Consider the following 20793-nt stretch of genomic DNA (forward strand, 5'->3'; position numbering starts at 1 on the left):
CATGTGTCAGATGAAACATTTACACATTTAACAAATCTAAAATAAAAAAAAGAAAGCCACTAATAAGGCATATGATAAAAGCTATTAAAATTGTTTTTCTGATAACGGACAATATTATTGTTAAAAACGATTCAGAACCGAGATGAATCACAGACTAATCTGTGAGCAGGTCTTTAAACATGGCTTCAGAGCTGCCAAAACATCGAATATATAATGCTAGCTTTCTCAGGATGTAAATATTAATGATTCACAGTAATAAATTGTTAATAAACTAATCGATCTAAAATCATTCTCTCGAGCAGATTGCCCCTCAGACCATAATGAATAAAGGAAAATATATATATATATATATGCGTACTCACGTCCAGAATTTTCCGTGCTAGATGAAGTTGAACCTAAATCCTTTCATGTTGTTGTGGTAAACTCATTGCCTTCTTTTACTTTCCAGAGAGTTGATTAGGTCTCCTCTATATTTCAGCATAAATTCTCCTTTAGTGAAGTAAACACTTCTCTGCCTTGTTTAGGAATAATAAAGCGTGCTAACTAACCCACTGTTTTATCGGGATAAAGTCCATGTTTATTTATATGGTTTGCTCACCTTTGAATGCATTAATGTATTTCACATCAAGCCCTGCTTTATCCCGATCGGTGGTAATGTGGAAAATAGCCTCATTTGTTGGACTCATTTTCAAACCCTCGTTTTCACCCTTATTAAAAGTTTCACGACTTCACCAATTCTGAAGGTGCCGGCCGGGGTTTAACGTCATCGCCTATAACTTGATGTCTAATATTTAAAAAACCAAAGCAGCACAAACAAACAAAACTATTTGGGGTGAATTTGGAGCAGGGTCTGAGTGACCTCAGAATGACCTATAAATATTCTTTGAATATTTCCAAAACCAAAGCAGCTCAAACAAAGATTTTCACAGCACAAACGATTAAGACTATTTTGCCGACATTTTGCATTGGGTGGGGGGCCAACTTCATGCAGTTCCCCCATACACACACACTTTTGTCATGTAGATGTCAATGTTGAGGACTAATGAGATTTTAGGTCCCCACAATCACAAATGTCCCCACCTTATTGGGGTGTAAACAGGCCGATGTCCCCATATTAGTTTGCGAATGAACACACACACACACACACACACACACACACACACACACTCCTTCACACCAAAAAAGTAATTTGTTTTTTTGATGTTTAATTGATGTTTAGACAGAAAAAGTTGCATTAAATGCCGAAAAAGTAGGCAAAACGCCACCACACTCGCTCCTCTACCGCGCATGCGCATAGAGAAAGAGTGTGACCGAGAGAGATTGTATGAGAGAGACAGTGTGAGAGTGTGTGTGTGTGTGTGTGTGGGTGAGTGAGAGAGAAGAGAGTGTAGGTGAGGGAGTGTGTGTATGTGAGTGAGAGAGAGTATAGGAGAGGGAGTGTATGCATGTGAGTGAGAGAGAGTGTATGTGAGAGTGTGTGTGCATGTGAGTCAGAGAGAGTGAGCGCGTGCGGGTGTGAATGAGAGAGTGTGTGACAGAGAGAGAGTGGGAGAGAGAAAGAGTATGCATGCGAGTGTGTGTGTGAGTGTGAGAGAATGTGTGTGAGTGTGAGAGTGTGAGATTGTGCGTGCGAGAGAGAGTTTGTGTGTGAGTGTGAGATTGTGTGTAAGTGTGAATAAATGTAAAGTGTGTGTGAGTGTGAGTGAGTGAGAGAGAGAGTGTATGTGTGAGAGAGAGTGAGTGAGTGAGTGTGAGAGAGAGAGAGAGAGAGAGAGAGAGTGAGTGAGTGTGTGTGTGTGTGTGAGTGAGAGAGAGAGAGAGAGAGAGAGAGAGAGAGAGAGAGAGAGAGAGAGAGAGAGAGAGAGAGAGTGAGTGAGTGAGCGTGTGTTCACTTCCTGGTCATGTGAGAGGGGAATCAGTCCGCTGTATCCCGGTCTAGCAGCTCCTTACCGCTAACATCAGGGCAGAAAATCCGCTCTCTCCCCGGTTTGTTTACCTTTAACCATCCTATAAACGGAACATTCGACCCATAAGGACAACAAACTACAGGTAGATACTGATGTCACGGCTCTGCTGCTGTTAATTCACAGAGGCCTGTGTGTGTGTTACTGAGGCGCACAGACAGCTGTATTGGCGGCTTGGCGTTTCATTGAGGTTTTTCCATTTGTTTAGTATTTCATTTTTTCTTCTTTCTGCTTTATTTATTTGTCATGACATTGTCATGATCCTACTCGCTGTGTGTAGTAGCTGTGAAAGACTGTGATAATAGCTAACCCTGCCATTGTAGCTGTAGCCAGCAAGGCTAAAACACTGCTATTCTCTCTCGCGCACACACTTGACTACACTACGTAGTACGCTATTATGCTGCTTCAGACGCAGCCTCTGTGTTTGACATGTAGCTAACTAGCTATCGGCGTCATTTTAGCTCGACCTGGATTTGACACAAACCCAAAGATTAGTTTGGATGTAGCTAGTATTTCTTCTGAAACCTTTTATAAACCACAAACGATGGTATTGTCAAAAATGTTAGCCAAGATAAGATGGCTAACTCGGCTAACCCAGCTAGGTTAATTTAGCTCAGGGGTAGCTGTGGACTAGTTAGCATAAATGTATTGATTCAATATTATATCCAGTTGTGTTTAAAAAGAGGTGAGAACTCGTGAAAGCTCTCTGACAGATTCATACACTCTGAGTCATTGAGTTTAAAAAACAACAACATTAATGAACATTATTTTTTATTGTGGAAAACCTATTCATTTGACACATTTCACAATTACATGTTATACCCCAACTCCCATTTATGACTACCCTGTATGGTAAAACTTCATTATCATTTCCTTTTTGTTGAATCTTCTCGTTGGTTACTTTCCTGGGGATCAGATAAATCATATCCTGGATCATAACCATGGATAGTACTGGATTTATCAAGGTTTTAATGTACTCTACACTAAAGGGGTCACCGTCCTTATATCTCACTGTCTCAACTATCCACATGTCCTTCTTATGTTTTGTTCATTATTTACATTTTCTTCCCAAGTTCTGTTATTACTATTGGAAAGTTATGTGGATTTCTTTCTGCGTCTTTCTCTTTCATTCATACTGAAGTGCTCCTCCTGAATTCCTTCTCTCTCTCTCTCTCTCTCTCTCTCTCTCTCTCTCTCTCTCTCTCTCTCTCTCTGTGTTTTCTCTTTATTCTCCTGCTTTTGACTTTGCATCCCCAGTTTTTCTCTTCTCCTGATTTCTGGATCGTTCGCCGTGCACGTGGGCCAGAAGAGATTCTGTTTTCCGTCTGTTTTTTCCAACGCAACAAGCAGAAAGCAATCTCAAAGAGAGGACAGTGGATTCAATGGTACCCCACCTCCATACTGAAATTGGGTTGAAGGGATGGGAGTGCCAGGGGGACATTTTTTATTTTGGTTTGTTTTGGGGGGGTGGTTCCCCTCCCCACTGGGAAAGATGTTCTTCAAAATGATGTTTGAAAATTTACATCTCGTCTACAAGCATGTCTCATTGCCCCAAGTGATATTAAAGAGCGAGGAATTCATAGTCTGTATTCTGCAGTATAGGAGAAGAGACGGAGTTGCTGAAGTGACGGCAGCATACTGGCAGCTTTTAGATGCTGTAGGGAAAACAGGCCAGTGGATCTTGATATTGGCCATTTCCCTTTGTGCGCCAAGAATGGATTTGCATTGAAGTGTTAGTTAACACTGACTAGTAAAGCAGACAAAAACTCTTACACGTCCGAATGCATCAGTCCCACTTTCCCCAACACTCTAAGGGTGTTTTCACACTTGGTCTCTTTCAGGGGTCTGAGCACGGTTCTCTGGATTTTTTCTCTGGGGTCTGAGCACTCCAAACGAGCTCAGACCCTTTTAAAGCCAAGAACCAACCGAACCAAGACCATCTTGGGAGGTGGTCTGAGTATGCTTTGCTTTTAGCTTACGCTACGATTCGATAAAAAACGTGCATCGTGAACACAAAGTGCTCCGGGCTCGCTTGATTTTTCCATTCGCAAATTCTCATACAGGCCTCGCTATTCAACATGGCTGCTTCTGCTGGAAGAGGGATGTTCTGGACAGATGAGGAAGCAGCTGTGCTTCTCCAAATATTGCAGCTATTCTTAATACTATATTAAGAAATGACTATCTACCACCCAAAGAAATTCAATTCAATAAATTTTTCAGCAAAACTGAGAATTCACCCGGACTGCCTTGCAGTGCCGAGTTAAAGTGAAAAAAATTCTGCCAGAAATATATGGCCACACGAGATAAACTGCGATCTAGTGGACAGTCAACTGATGTCAAGTGGCCTCTCTATGATTTGTTAGCTGAAATTCTTGGTACAAGCCCCTGAGCAAACCCATTGGATGTCAAGTGTTGACACTTAAACAAGGATGATAATGGACATTCATTACAAACTTGCTTTACCTATTTAGCTGCTCATAGAAGCATTATAGCCATTATTTTCAGAATAACGTTGGTTTAATAAAATTGTCATTTGTGTAATATTGCTATACTCTCAATGCACAGCATTGCAAGAGGACTAGGACCCAAAATGCAACAGTATGAACACAAAGAGGTCTGAGGGTGTTTTCAGACCTGTAGATCTGTGCTTTGTTCTGAAACGGGGACTTTAATAGTGTTTTCACACCTGATTCATTTGGAGCATCTGTTTCAGAACCTGGTGCGTTTTCTCCCTTGGTTGAGTTCGTTTAGTCGCATATGAATGCAGCAATCGCGCTCGGATCTGCACCAAAACGAACTCTGGAGCGGTACGCTTGTGGTGAGAAAGCAATCTGATCCAATAGACCAACCTGTACAGCAATGCTGAATGGGAACTGTGTTACATAAAAAAAGTTTGTTTTGCTAACGAATCGTGGTTTAACTGTGTTTTTATTCACTTTTGATAAGTTGTTTAGAAATCTGTTGATTAGACCAAATTTAAATTAGGCATTTTACCTGGTCTTTGGTCCAAGTTAAACCGTGATTCATACTGCGAGCCTTTAACAAAACAAACATGCTTTTTATGTAATGCAGTTCCCATCACGCATTGCTATGCAAGTTGGTTTGTTGGTCCGTTGGGTCGGATTTGCTCACCACAAGCGAGCTGCTCCAGAGTTCGTTTTTGAGATGGTTTTGGTGTGGATCCGAGCACAATTGCCATGTTTGTATATGTCTAAACGAACCGAACCAAGGGAGAAAATGCACCAGTTTCCAAAAACAATCACTCCAAATGAGCCAGGTGTAAAAACACCCTGAGACCCCATCCATCCATCCATCTTCTACTGCTTACTCCTTTTCAGGGTCACGGGGAACCTGGAGCCTATCCCAGGGATCATCGGGCACAAGGCGGGGTACACCCTGGACAGGGTGCCAGTCCATTGCAGGGCACACATTCACACACCCATTCATTCACTACAGACACTTCAGACACACAACTCAGCCTACCATGCATGTCTTTGGACTGGGGGAGGAAACAGAGTACCTGGAGGAAACATGCAAACTCGAACCCCGGACCCTGGCGGTGTGAGGCGAACGTGCTAACCACTAAGCCACCGTGCGCCATACCCTGAGACCCCATTACTGTTTAAGTGGTCCAAAAAAGGATCAGAGTCCTCTTTCAGTTAAAGGGACATTGTGAAAGTAAAGAGAACTGGGTTCTTGTTCACTTGGTTTACGTTTTGGTCCACTTCAAGGGGTCTGAATTCAATTCAATTCAATTCAATTTTATTTGTATAGCGCTTTTTACAATAGACATTGTCTCAAAGCAGCTTTACAGAAATATCAACATGGTATACAGATATTAAAGGTGCGAATTTATCCCAACTGAGCAAGCCAGTGAGTGGCGACGGTGGCAAGGAAAAACTCCCTAAGATGTTTTAAGAGGAAGAAACCTTGAGAGGAACCCGACTCAGAAGGGAACCCATCCTCATCTGGGTAACAACAGATATTGTGAAAGAGTTCATAGATATTGTGAAAGAGTTCAGCTCTTTTAAAGAAGACTCAAATGTGAAAACACCCTAAGTGTCATCTGATACCGCACTGATGTATTCACAGTGACCCAAGCCTAGGCGTCAAGATCCCTCGTGCCCTGCGTTCCCATGTAGTAGCATCTGCGATGTCGGTCAACTTCTCAAGATCGCATTAGTACATCCCTAGTTAAAGCGTTTTATTTATTGTTCTTCCATGAAAGTCGGCAGTGAGAATTGAAGCATTCTCAAAGTGTACATGCATGTATTCATAAGAAAAAGGTTCTGGCATGCTACTGTGGGAGCTTTAAGGATTGTTACCTGCAAAAAACTTAGCAAGCATAGAAATCTTTAAATATAGGTAGATATACCTAGTAGTTTTAATTAGAGCATTGTCATCATTTGTTGTTGTTTGTTTTATTCATTTCAAGCTTAAATTGTTCTTATAGCAGATCAGTTGGGATCCTCTCAGTTAAAACATTCTCCCTGTTGCATCGAGCTCTATATCTAAATCCTTGTCCATCTACTCCTCTTAACAAATGTTATCTCTGCCAGCCTTCATTCACCCTAGGTTATATAGGGACACCCCACACTATGGGGGATGCAAACTTTTGCACTTATTTGTGTTTATTACATTTAGATTTATTCACTTAGCAGACACTTTTATCCAAAGCGACTTACAAATGAGAAAAATACAAGCAAAGCGATATATTATTAAGTTGTTATTATTATTAAGTGCTTTTTGACTGTGTAGGCTATAATGCATGATTGATTTTTTTCCTTGTTTTGCCGTGAAAGAGGGAGCCAGAGAGGGAGGAGCAGACTGACGCCAGCATGCCTCCCAAATTCAAGCGGCACCTGAACGACGACGAGGTCACCGGCTCCGTGCGCAGTGAGAGGGTAAGACGTGTCATGTCGCAGGGCATCGTGGGAATTCTGAAGTCCAAATGGGTCTTCAACACAGTGAAGCATGGCAATTATGGAATACACATTTCGGGAGCGTTCTGCATGCGCTCAGCATTTTAGCACATCAACAATGAGCTGTTTCTCTCTTGGTGTCACTGGAAAGTTCTGTGGAGAACGCTGGTTGTTTATAATGGCAGCCAAAGAAACCGGATGTCCATGTATACGCGATATAACCAAAAGTTTGTGGACAACTGACCTTCACACCCATATGTACTTGAACATCTCATTCAAGATTTATCCTCCCCTTTGCTGTTATAATAACCTCCATTTCTTAGTGGGGTCAGGTACTGATGTTGGGTGAGGAGGATTTCTGGGATGCAGTAAGTTATCCAGTTTATCCCAACAGTGTTGGCGTCCGGGCTCGGGCCACTCAAGTTCTACCACTCCAACCTAGTCAAACCTTGGCTTTATGGAGCTTGCTTTGTACGCTTTGTGCTGGAATAGGTTTGGGCCTCTTAGTTCCAGTGAAGGGAAATTGTTATGCTACAGCACACAAAGACATTCTAGACAATTCGGTGGTCAGATGTCCACAAACGTTTGACCGTATAGGGTTTATACATACATGATTGTACATTTACTCTACGACAAATAAGAGACACCTGGCAGTGTTGTTCTTCAGGTGATTTGAGTCAGTGAAAGAGAAAGAGAGAGAGATACGAACAATGAACCAATGTGGACCAAAAGGGATGAACGTTAAATTGGATTAAACCTCTAACCTCAGTAAACAAAATGTGTCTGTATTGTTGGAGGATATTAGGAAGATTAATGGCTCTTGTCTATGTTCAAGTTTTCCTCCATTAGACCGTTAAAAACAACCATAGCACACACACTTGCTCTTTTCTTCCTCCCAGCAGATCACCGGTAATGACTACCAGTCCACGTCTGCGTTCTTGATTGTTGTTCACCCATGTGACCTCTTCTCCATCCCTGGCTCTTTCTCATGTCTTTGTCCTTGCATTACTCATACTTCATTTTCTCATTTACTTTTATTCCTATTCAGAATTTTAGGTCTCTGAACGACAGTTTGCGTATTATTACTTCCTCATGGTGTTAAATAAAACCATAAAGAGCCATTTGTCTGCAAAAAACAGTCTACCTGCATGTCTCTTCATGAGGCAAACGGCAGAAAAAAAAGTTTAATGTGAAAAAGATGGCGGAAGAGACAGTAAGATGATTAACATTTAGGAGGTTAAACAAAAACAACTGTGAGATAAGCAGGGATCAAAATGAAGATGGATGTATTTCTGGGCCTTGCAGCTGCAGGGTTTACATAGGAATAAAGACCTGTTTCTAACTTCCTTCAACACGTCTGTCTGTCTACTATGGAACGTCTAGCTTGTGCGGAAAACCTTGATATGCCGCTGTTCTCATCATTGTCATCACCGTATTTGGGTCTGTTAAAGAACCAGCTGCAAAAACGTCGGCCGACGATGCCGAGCCTTAGTACAGCCAAAGAAATGTCTTGTGAAGTTTTCTTCGTAAATATTCCAGTTCAGACATCTCTGAAGTGAGAACGTGTAACTGATATTTGTCTAATACGTCCCTCAGGTGGTTGTTACACAATCACGGAAGATTTTACCCCATTCTGAAAAAGAGAGGGATTTCATATTTATATTACTGTATAAAAGAAATGCCAAAACACTCCAGACCTGCACGTGGAGTCTGGGTGCACTTATGGCTTTATGTATAGATGATGTTAAACCTTTCCCTCGAACAGCTCTTGGTTATCTGTACCGTACGCATTTAGTCACAGTAACACAGTGTAAAATTATTATAACGTGGACTGGATGTGAAGCAGAAGCTCCTCATTCAGATCGCTACATTTCCAAAATACAGCCAAATTCAGAAGAAATAAACGGACTGCAAATATCTGTCCACTACCCGTCGTCTTATGCATACGTATGCTCGTCGTCTTGCAGTAGACACAGCAGAAAGTCATTAACCTGCAGGAAAGGAAATAACCTGCACTTGGAAATAAATGTAACTGATCGGACCTTCTTTTTCAACAGAGAAACTTACTGGAAGAAGACTCTGATGAGGAGGAAGACTTCTTCTTGTGAGTAACACACACAGCGTAGGAATATTTGTGGTTAAATGTGATGGCATTTAACATTTTATTACATGTTGAAATGATTTTAAAAGAAGACCCTGGTCTTTTTTCCTTCTTCTTACAGAAGAGGACCAACTGGACCCAGGTTTGGCCCCCAGAATGACAAAATCAGACAGTAAGTTGTTACCAGATGTATCAGGTTGTTTTCAGTGTAATTATTAGTTTCATTCCACTACTGTTGTTAAATGGAGTGAATACTAACAAATGAATTTCAAATAGATTGACACACACGTGCACGGACACACGCACAGGAAACATTATTAGTTCAAGAGAAATGTACTTTCTCCTGCACGTGGCTTGCAACTTGGTCCTGGTGACCTTACATAACTTCTCATAAATAGATCTCTGAAAACACACTTTTCCAGTGATGGAGACATTCTTCACAGACATACCCAGTCTGCATTCACATCATTGATCAGAAAAACGGTTCGCCCATTGTTTGGGTTACCAGGACAGAACAAAATAATTGCATTTGAAAGTGTGTAATTCAAAACATTCGATGGAGTGAATACAAACACCTTCTTGTTTTTTTTCGCCCCACCCCGAGGTTGACATTGGGAATTGTGGTATTGGTATGCACTTGTTGTTTTGAATTCGGACCACACCGTTAAGTTCCACCGATCCTCAGGTCTCTGGTGTGGTTCAGCCCATGCAGCCATGCTGCAAACTGTTTAGGTAAGCCAGTGTGAGGTTTCTGCAGTTGGCCGCCACCCTTGGCCTGACCAGTGTTTTGGTGTCCCAGACCGGCGGAGCGAGCAGTATAACTGTGGGTGGTACGAGGTGCACGTTTGCAGCAGGTGGTAGGCTCGTTGGACTGAGACTCCTGCACAATTGGCTTTGATGACCGTTCATTCCGGTAACCACATGTCAGTGACTGCAGGACCTGTTGTGTACTTTTATCATATTTAAATCGAGGTTTGTGCGGCCACAGTGTTACTATAGGTCAAAATATCCTGCCCCATGCACCACTATCATGTATTACCTGTACGGGAACACATCCTCTCCTGACTTCACTTGTCCGGTGAAGGCTCCTTAGAAGTATAAGAACTCTTGCTCAAATTTTGTCTTACCTTCTTTAACAGCTACTGCAATGCTCTGTTTCACTCTTGTGCATCAGGGTGCAGTCTCAGGTCGATGAGGTCATTGATGTGATGCAGGAAAACATCTCGAAGGTGATTGAACGTGGAGAACGTCTAGAAGACCTGCAGGATAAATCTGGTGAGATGTACAATCTGTCACAGAAGAGAATGTGATCGATTACAAGGGATGGGGTGGATAAATCACTCACACAGGTGCCTGGAGCAAGCTGAGTACATGTCAGGGCAGATATGTAGACTTAGTAGTCTAGTGGTCACCAGGGTTTTGTTTTTTCCCCTTCTCGTTCAACAACCAAAAAAAAAAGAAAAGGCATGACTGTGTTGACTTTCACAAAACAAATGTTTTTTCATTCGACATTATTCAATATTTAAGCTAGTGTGACCCACCTCGTTGCTATAACTATAGTGCACACTGTTCTGGTTTTTCAAAGTTTTATTTATTTATTTTTATGAGTTGGATTAACTAGGCTGCACGAATGACCGACTGCTTTTACAGAATCCGCAGAACTCGGGTATGTGCAAACACCGACAACTGAGCAAAACAAACTGCAACATAAAGCGCAAAGCTCTCCTCGCACAACTTTGAGTATTGTTAAAGAAATCTGAGGCACTCAGGAGGATAAACTCTTTCAAAAGCCTTTAGCATCTCTTGGCGATTCAGTCATACTTAGTTTTTTAAAAAATGCCTACGCATTTCCGCCATTAAGGTGTGCTTTTGGACCGTTTCTTCTAGATGTTAACAAGTAATCACATGATCAGTATGAACAGGTGAAGAGTTGCATGACGGACCAGGTTTTCAAACCATATTAAGTAGAAGAAACAACACATTAGGTTAAAACAATAATAAACTAACAACCAAAAGAATGTGCTATATGTAGAAACATCTTAATATTTTAGTTTCCAGTACATATAGAAAGACTGTATGTGATGTGAGTGACATTTTTCTACACCCAAGCAACACTCTACTGTCATGTATGAATTAAAACACTTGACTACCTATTACATTTATGTTAGCTAACATACGGTAGGTTTGTGGTCTACCAAAACATAGTATTTACGTATATGAATTGTCCACCCTTGGATTATGTGAACTATGTTTTAAACATCCTGAGGCACTACCAGGCTAATGATGGTTCATATTTTCATTTCTTATTTCACAAGTCAGTCAGTACGTTTACATGGACAACAATAATCCGATATTATTGGATATAATAGATAATATTATAATCCATATAGTTAATAGATAATATTGTCTATTAATGTCGTGTGGGAGTTTTCACCGTATTTTGTGACAGGACACACAAACGCACGGCTGCGTCCGAAACCACATACTTACCTGCTATATAGTGGGAGAAATACATGTACTACGGCTATATAAAGTATGTAAGTACGCAGTTTGGGACGCAGCCCACGGCTTCAAGCAGTCGTCTATTTGCATGTATAGCATGACAAATAATTAATTGCACTTGAAGCTTTCATAAAATAAAAAATGAAACACTCATAACCGTATGCAGTACCATAATGAAGACGAAGTTTGTCAATACGTGAAATTCTGGAGGGAACTTCGGATGGACGGCGTGGCGTGGGAACGTAATGACGTGTGCCGTTAATCGATGATCTATAACATGTAAAATGCGAACATGAAAGGAATATTCTAAAAGTGACTCATGTAAACACCTTAATCACAATACTGTCTTATTCAGAATAAGGTCCATTATTAGATTATTGATGTCCATGTAAACTGTCAGTGTCTTGTGTCTGCTGGATCCTGTTTAGGACTGTAGCAGTGAGAACAGGGGAGGTTTTTGGGCAACTTCTCCACATGACTTTAAAACAAATGCCTTTCCATAGGGTGTTTTTTTTTTTTTTTTTTTTTTTTTTTTTTTTTTTTTTAAATGTGATTTCTTCCCCCATTTCCTCCTAAGAAAGATTTTGTAGATTTTTCAGACACGGGTGGCTTGGGTTAGTATTGTAAGTGATTTGAACCCTCTACTCTTAAATGTGTATCTAGGGAAGTTTCTCAATATAGTCCACAGGGGCTCTATTCCAGCTACCAACATGCTTGGACCAAACATCACTGAATAGCGGGATCTGGGAAAGGGCAAACATTTGTGGATTATTAAACACTGATCTAGGTTATTTGAGACAGCAGTGTGTCACTCCTGGTGCAAACTGAATACATATCCTGCTTTAGTGCCCTTTGTTTGCAGTTCAGGAGAAGTTTATGAGGTATACTAGTCAAAGGAGTTGTTGTCCCTGCGGAACCCAGAGCCAAAGCATTAGGAAAGGATTATCTCAGGAGATCTTGTTGTGAATAACAGAGCAGACCTGCAAACCTTTTACACATTTTGCATAGGGAGCTTTGCAATTTAAGATCAGAGTGTGCTGATGCGAGATACTGCTCAAAAATACACCAGTCCTCCAGTAAAAAAAAGGCAGATGAGCCAACTGACATGAATATCAAACGACTGACGATGCTTATGTGTCACTGTAAACTGCATCACACTCAGAAGAACAAATATCGCGGTGAAATATTGCAAGATTTCTCCATGAGGCTCAAAGGAACATTGAGCAGCAATCTGTAGAGCAACATCAGACCAGAGAGGTGTGTAAGCTACTAAACAGCTTGGCAAAGACCATATGCTTTTCTCATCAAACAATAAAAAACAGTCTACGTGCAAAGAGTCATGATGAGCCTATTACCTTTATAGTTCAGACGTCTGTAGTTTGGACGAGAAAAAAAAAATAGTTAGGATTGCCGTTTCTACAAAGTGATCCAGGCATTCATTTACATTTAAATGATATCAGTAAAAAAATTTTTTTTATAGTATTCCTCTGTATCCTACACCTTTACACTATTATGCTGCACAAAGCTATTATTCAAGTCAAATACTACCAAACTGTAGTAATAACATTACTATAATATTATGATAATGTTTAGATGCGAAGAACATTATGGCCTTTTGGACATTATGGCTTGTAACTTGTTTAAAGGGAAGAAACTGCCATCAGATCGCATCTTGTGTAACACCAGGCCAAAAATATCGGTTTAATATAATATCCCGTTTTTCTTTGCGACGACAAGCTGTATTCATAAACCAAATGTTTATCACAAGGGTAGTTTCTGACATCATATACTCGGATGGGGTCAGTCGTCTATGAACAGGAACCTTAACAGCTTCCTTTTTCTGAACTTCCATGTTTGATCTGGTCTAGGCTTCAATTATGTACAGTCAGGTCCATTAGTATTTGGACAGTGACACAATTTTTGTAGCTTTGCCTCTTTACACCACAACAATGGATTTGGACAAATAGAAAAATATTGCATTAACTATTTAGGAATTACAGCCATAATTTTTACAGAGTCCCTCCATTTTCACAGGCTCAAAAGTAATTGGGACAAACGAACATAAATGGAAATAGTAGCCTTGTTTTTAATACTTGGGTGCAAATCCTTTGCAATCAATGACCACCTGGCGTCTGGAACCCATAGACATCAATAAATGCCGAGTTTCCTCACTTGAGGTGCTTTGCCAGGCCTTTACTGCAGCCGCCTTCATTTGCTGCTTGTTTGTTTGTGGATGTTTCTGCCTTCAGTTTTGTCTCCAGTAAGTAAGAAGCATGCTCAATTGGGTTGAGGTCATCGGACATTTAATTTTTTGCTTTGAGAAGCTCTTGACTTGATTTCGCAGTACGTTTTGCGCCTTCCTATCAGTTTTAAAGTATTTGATGATGTCTATGGGTTACAGATTTCAGGCGGTCATCGATTTGCTTCCAAGTATTAAAAATAATCCTAATATTTATGATTGTCCAATTACTTTTGAGCCTGTGAAATTGGAGAGACTGGCTGTAATTTCTAAATGGTCAATGCAATATTTTTTTTTGTTCAGTTCCATGAATTAAAGCTGAAAGTCAACACTTCACTCACATCTTGATCTTCAAATCCATTGTGGTGGTGTACAGAGGCAAAATTATAAAAAAAAAAAAAAAGTCACTGTCCAAATACCTGACCTGACTGTATATTATTAAGTGATGTATATTTACTCACATGCTCAGCAAGAGTGCTGCTTTGCCTCAGCAATGCTGTGTACTTGTTCAGATGATTATACTTGGCCTTCGGTGAAGGAAAAGCTGCCTGTTTTGATCTTGTTTATACCTGTACCCAGCAGGCACAGCAAATATCAGCAGGCATCTCCCTGTGAAAGACAGCTTGGCGTCGTGTCAGTCTCTGGGATTCTCTTTTTCTACACTCATTAAGGATTGAATGTCAAACGGAATAATGATCATGAACTTCAAGAGACGATGTCAGACCATTATTGAGCATGAGAGTGGAGCGAAACATGGCCCGACAACGTGCCTTTAAATTTACTGTCATTATTCTGATGCTTGTTAACGAGAACGGTTGAGAATTCCAGACGCGGAGACCAAGCCAAACTTTCTGTGCCCACTGAATGTCAACAAGCATCTCCTGGAGACAGACTGGGCCAGTAATAGTGATCTCAGTAGAGCTGTTACATAAGCAGGGGGAGAGAGAGGAGAGAAAAAGAAAGAAAAAAAAAAAGAAGTGTCCACTGTGTCTCAATTCTTTCCACATCAGTCTAGTCTTTGAAGTTGCCTGATGGTCTTCAGCTCATCCAAGTGTAGTGGGATGGGCAGGACATCATGACTGCGCAGATTCAACTTTTTTTAAATAAACACTGACTAGGTGTGTGTTGCGTAACCATGTCCTGTCATTCAGTGGACCAAAGTGTTCTCGAGTGTTCATTTCTTGATCCTGTGATTTTCCAGAGAGCCTGTCAGACAATGCGTCTGCGTTCAGCAGCCGGGCCAAACAGCTACACCGGAGGATGTGGTGGCGGGACATAAAGGTGCGTCCTCTAATACCTGCCAAAAAAAAAAAAAACAGAACTCTGTATGGGTGTGTTGTAGAAAAATAAATATATACACACATCCTCAAGCAGAAGTAATAATGAACTTGATAAAATACTCTGTTTAAAAGTAAAGGCACTGTTTGTGATGGTTCCGATACAATTTCAAGTAAGACAGTAAAAGCACATGGTAAATAACTGATTTAATGTATTTAACGATTACTTTTATACCTTATATTTAATGATAACATGGTAAAGCAGGCAGTTTTTTTTACCAAATACCATTCAGTCCGTACAGGATTTCGCATTGGTTTTTTTAGTGATCGTTGTGGCCAAAAATGCTCAATTTTGCTGTGGCCTTTTTCAAAATGCGTGTTTTTTTTTAACCTATACTCATGTTCGATGTGAATCGAGGGTTTTGTTTGAATGCGCGTTGTGATGACTTCACATGAAATCTGACTGAAATCTGCGGTAATTTTGAAAAATTCCAAGCTCCTCCGAAAAGTGTGGACTTTGCTTGATTCTGCGTCAGTTTCGTGAAATCCTGGACGGATTGATTTAATATTTACTAGATTTCTTTCTACATCCAGTTCAGCTTTTGTTTCGATTTAAAACGGAACAGCACTAATCTTTTTTTTGTCCCCCTTGCCTCCTCAGATGAAGATGGTCGTGGCATTAGTGATAGTCGTATTGCTGCTTATTATAATTAGTATGTATTCAGTCTTACAGATAAATATTCATTCACTTAGATGAATGTAGTTAACAAAACAGTGAAACTATTTGATTCTCCATCTCACTCTTTTTCTGCCTAGTCCCTGTGATACTGCGGTATCATTAGTTTCCTGCATGGAGGTTGGAGGCTTCATCTGCTCTTCCTCCATCCTCCTCTTCCTCCTTTGCCATTCCTCCACACAAGAATGGGGTGCTGCGAGACCCAGTGAACTCTCACTGAAGCTTCAGCAGGATCATCTACAACATCGGTGCAGGGCAGAGCGTGTATGCGTACGTGTGGGCTTTGATTAGGTCGACACGCCATTGCAAGTCGTCCACCTTACATCCACACCCTACTGTATCCTCCTCATGCAGTAAATGTATATACATAGTAGTGTTTCTAAACCTAGAATCAGTCTTAGTCTTAAGGTTTATATCCGACTTTATTATTATACTGTTGTCTGACAAAACAAAGACCTCAACCATTCCTCCCATGCTTACCAGCACGCACGCACACTGTTATCATCCCCCCAACCCCCACCCCACATTAGTGGAATTAGGTCACCATGCAGGAGAGGACGCCTTCACTCTGTACTGTTGATATGTACAAGTTATTAGAGTTAATCCAAGAGAAAAAGAGATGCCTTTAAATATCAGCTTCTATAATCATTTTCTCTAAAAGTAAATGCTTTTCAGTTACTTGGCAGGTGTTTTAAAAAAAAAAAAAAAGAAAAGAAAAAAAAGTTAAATGATCACGGCTAATTGTGGTGAGTTTTAGTGTTTTGGTTTTCACTGAGCACTTCTTATAGAGGTTTAAGTATAAATTATCAGCTGTGTTCATAATAATTTGGCAAGTTCGACTTTGACGGGTTCGCTGCTTTTATGAGCTTCATTAAGGCCATACAAGCCTGAATACTCATCTAATTACCCTTACAGCAATGAGGTGATGAAACGAGTGGAAATTCTGATCTGTAGCTTAATTAAAAAATTAAAATTGTATACTCCAAATGTAAAGCTGGCAAAAAAAAAAAAACTGCCTTGCAATAACTATATCGTATAAAGTAGGACTAGAATGAACTGCAGTATTTTTTGGACAGAACGTATGGAAACGATATGCTCGTTATCTGCACATGGAAGAGTTTAGAAGGGACGCACGGGCCCGAGCGTTTGCATTATTACCGCTGAAAGTTGGTTGGATGAGTAATCAGAGTCGTTTGGCCTATAGGCGAGTTGCTCCTGATGGTTTCATTGTTAACAGGAGGTAACATGGAGACATCTGTAAATTTGTATCGCTTTAATGATGTACTATTCTTTTGTATTTAATTTATATGTAAATATCCATTCCTTAAACAAGGGGATTTGCGTTAGACTGTGAACTACTTTTGCGTTTTGAAATAAACTGGTTTTAAAGCGAGTCTGGCTGGATGCGTTTCAGAAGCCGAAGAGCGAGACGGAGACGTCTGCCGCCTTAAATGAAAACTACTACTACTACTACTGAAATGGAGCTCACTTCATTCTCCTCATCCCTCTGCTCTCTACTTTTTACTGTATTTGCATTATTCAGGCTTTTACTAGATAACCACTGCTCAGTACCGAGTCCCTTGTCGCTGCTAAAACTGCTTCGTTAAAAAACTGTCATTCCAGTTTTATTTCCTGCTTTTACCTTTAAAAAAAATTTTTTTTTTCTTCCATCTTTCAATTTATATCCCAGTCCCTCTGTTCTCATTGCCAGGGTGTAGTTAGTTTCTGCAGGTCCACAGGAGGACCAAGCCATGGCAACGAACACAAAGACACATTAAATACTGCAGCAATAGCCAGCCTATTTATAGGGAGATGGAATAGACGGAGCGGTATTCAGTTTCTTTGTGACTGTCTCCTTATATCCCACTTTATTTTTCCATCTCGCTTCATCTCATCTCCCGTTTACTCAAGTGAAGTTTGTATCGACGCTGTATATCAAGACATGCCGAAAACTGCAAGCTAAGAGGTGCAGGCATGAGCCCTACTGCCGTGCTTCTGGTTTGAATCTTGACACAGCCAAATCTCCAGGCATGCACTCTTTAAATCCTTAGTTGAAAATGAGGTTACTGGTGTTTCATGATGATGAAGAAGAAAAGTCTTATAGTACAGAATATTTCATATTTAATATATGAAATGTATAATATGATTTAATATGTATAACTTCACACACAAAAAAAATAATAAAATAGTTATATTACCTATTTCTGTAACATCAAACCATGCACATCTGTATTAATACACCATAATTAATTTTTTTTACCAAGCCACTGAAGAGACCCTTGCGGGGGGGTAAATGAAAATATCTTGTGAAAACAATCAATCTATTGCACACACAATTTTCTGTTTTTACAAGATTATTTTCCCTGAAAGAGTAAGGAGTAACGTTTTTAGGTAATTGTTGATGTGCGCCAGTTACTTTGTTTTCTTTCAGGAAAAAAAAATGGATGAAAGACTTTCACACGCGCATAAGAGAATTTAGTTTTCATTTTTTTCCCTTTTCTTTCAGGGGCTTTGTATAATGTTAATAAAACAATGCATGTATTATTTTTTAAGTAACATTAAACTAGCCAAATAATGGACACCTGCATTATTAAATGTCTATTTTATTCCACGATCATTACTGATGTCCGATTTATTACGTTCTTTGAGGGAAAGGCTGAGGGTAGGGTTCCAATATTTCAGTTAATGTGAAATTTAGTAACATGCTGTAATTTATGCTAATTTATGTACAAATCTTAGTTATGGATGGAATAACTGACTAAACCTATGGCAGTGTTTTTAGTTAAAACTCCAAGGTCTTAACAATACCTATTGTTTATTCATGCTGAAGTTAATATTTCTTAATGTCGAGTAATCTAAATATAAAACATGACATTTATTAGGAAGTAAAGAACATTTTAAAAAGTAAATCCACCATGACCAGGATAAAGCAGCTATTGAAAAGAGAAAAGGAAAAAAATGTAAAAAGTCCAATAAATGTTAGTAAAAAAACAAAAACATCTGAGTTATTTAATATGTGAAGTCACTTGCATGAAGGCCAGTATGTGATGATCTTTCTCTGGAACACAGTCTCTCAGTGAGATGACACTTCATGGAAGAATGTGTATGCAGGTTTATTGTTGAAATAAAGCTGCCACTTTGGGATGAAAAATTATGGAACAAGTTTAACAGTGCTTGAATATCAAGGGTAAACAATATTATTTACTAAATAAACAACCTGATGATGCAGTCTGGCATCTACAGTATTACATTCTTATTAATGGACAACATGCAGTTCATCATCCCCAGACCTTTCTGAATCAGTGGTGTGCTATTCCTGGCTCATTAGCCAACATGGACACAGCAGCATCTATTGCAGTCAGTAAATTTCCCTGACAGTGTTGAGTCACACAACCAATAAAGAGGCTTTGTTTCTGGGCAGTTACGCAAGTCAAAGTTTTGCTTCTTATTGCTCTCTAGGCATGAGCTAGTGTGTTAAAACTCTTCCAAAGCAGGTTGTGAACCCTGACAAGCATAAATTACAGGAAACACATGGACAGAAGCTGGAGTTAAGGTGTGTTTTTAGTTTGTGCTTCATGGTGGTAAAATAACAGGAACACTTTATTCCCTGACAGAGATGAGTTACTCATAGTTCAAAAGAAACATTACTCAACAACTCAAAAAAAAAAAAAAAAAAAAAAAAAAAGCCCGTCTGGTCTGATTCCACGGAAGAGCTACTGTAGCACAAACTGCTGAAGACCTTAATGCTGGCTATGATAGAAAGGTGTCAGATCACACAGTACATCACAGCTTGGTGTGTATGGCCACAGACTGGTCAGAGTCCCCACACTGACCCCTGTCCACTGCCGAAAGAATTTACAATGGCCATGTGAGCATCAGAACTGGACCATGGAGCAAGGGAAGAAAGTGGCCTGGCTGGGTACATGTGCGTCACTTTCCTGGGGCAGAGATGGCACCAGAATGCACTATGGGAAGAAGGCAAGTCGTCAGCGGCAGCTTACGGTGCAAATTGCCATAAGCACATACTGTATAAACTGACTCAAATTTGTATGTAAAAGAGACCTCACTAAAGAGTTTGGTTCTGGTTCTGGCATTTTAACTTTGAAGACATTCACAGGAGTGACTGATCAAATAATGTTTTAAATCACGGAAACAAAAGCTGCAAAAACATGCACTCCACTGGTAAAGAGTAAGAATAGAATGCTGACATTTTAGAACCTGGGCCAGTGGGATGGAAGGTGGAAAGTAAATAAAAACAAAAAGGAATGGCTTATGAGACAATGCATGCCATAACATGGTGGCATGGGGATGTATATCTGGTTAGTAGAACCATTTTTGGTGTATGGATCCAACTAATGTTTCAAAACACAATGGCTCATTTTGCAGCATTTTCATGAACTTTATGACCAAGAAATGGAATGTTATAAGCTTTGCAATTCAAGTCATCTAAACTGAAGCCCAATGTGTATGAATTCAGTTTATAGGAAAGCCTTTCAGATAAACATGAAGGCTTCCAACAGTCATTGACTGCAAATGATTTGCAACAAGATTCTATACATGAAAGAATTTTTATTATTATTATTATTATTTAGGTCCAATTACTTATGAGCATCTGATATGCAGATTCTATCTAAGCGTTCATTGTTTTGTTCCTCTGGAGAAACATTTAAAGGTTCTATGTAGAGCCCTACAAAATAGGGTTTCCCCTATTAGATAAGGAAATTAGATCCCCTTTACCTAAATTAAGACCATTAAAGATCCAATGAAAGAGAAATGATTTTTAAATGGTTCATCCAAAGTAGATGGTTGATCTTAGAGTGAACGAATTCTCTCTCACTATACTCGGTCAGGTGGTCACATACTTTTGCCCACATAGTCACCATTTAGACATGATTTGGTCAAGGTTGCTTGGGAAGAACTCGAGTATCCTGCACAGAGCTCGGACCTCAACCTGAACACCTTTGGGATGAACTGGAATGTCGACTGCACCCCATACCACCACATCCAACACCACGACCTCACTAATGCTCTTGTGGATGAAGGAACACAAAT

At 40.0% G+C, this 20793-nt stretch overlaps 1 protein-coding gene across 2 annotated transcripts; it reads left to right on the top strand.

Annotated features, from left to right (window-relative positions):
- The first annotated feature begins 1872 nt into the window (after positions 1 to 1872).
- vamp4 (vesicle-associated membrane protein 4) lies at positions 1873 to 18358 on the top strand. Of its 2 annotated transcripts, XM_017455839.3 has the most exons (9): positions 1873 to 2049; positions 3222 to 3349; positions 6767 to 6868; positions 8944 to 8990; positions 9109 to 9159; positions 10162 to 10262; positions 14930 to 15009; positions 15667 to 15718; positions 15822 to 18358. In XM_017455839.3, the coding sequence occupies exons 2-9, from the start codon at positions 3347 to 3349 to the stop codon at positions 15845 to 15847; spliced, it is 462 nt and encodes a 153-aa protein (XP_017311328.1). In that variant the 5' UTR covers positions 1873 to 2049; positions 3222 to 3346; the 3' UTR covers positions 15848 to 18358. The 2 variants fall into 2 exon arrangements, with proteins under 2 accessions (XP_017311328.1, XP_017311329.1); XM_017455840.3 differs by lacking the exon at positions 3222 to 3349 and having other exon boundaries at positions 1874 to 2049.
- The last annotated feature ends 2435 nt before the right edge of the window (positions 18359 to 20793 follow it).

Source organism: Ictalurus punctatus, chromosome 25, assembly GCF_001660625.3.
Source record: "Ictalurus punctatus breed USDA103 chromosome 25, Coco_2.0, whole genome shotgun sequence".
Lineage (NCBI taxonomy): Eukaryota > Metazoa > Chordata > Actinopteri > Siluriformes > Ictaluridae > Ictalurus > Ictalurus punctatus.

Coding starts and splice junctions, on each gene's coding strand:
- vamp4 (XM_017455839.3), top strand. Junction 9,160..10,161: donor CAGAATGACAAAATCAGACA/GTAAGTTGTTAC, acceptor CTTGTGCATCAG/GGTGCAGTCTCAGGTCGATG. Junction 10,263..14,929: donor AGACCTGCAGGATAAATCTG/GTGAGATGTACA, acceptor GTGATTTTCCAG/AGAGCCTGTCAGACAATGCG.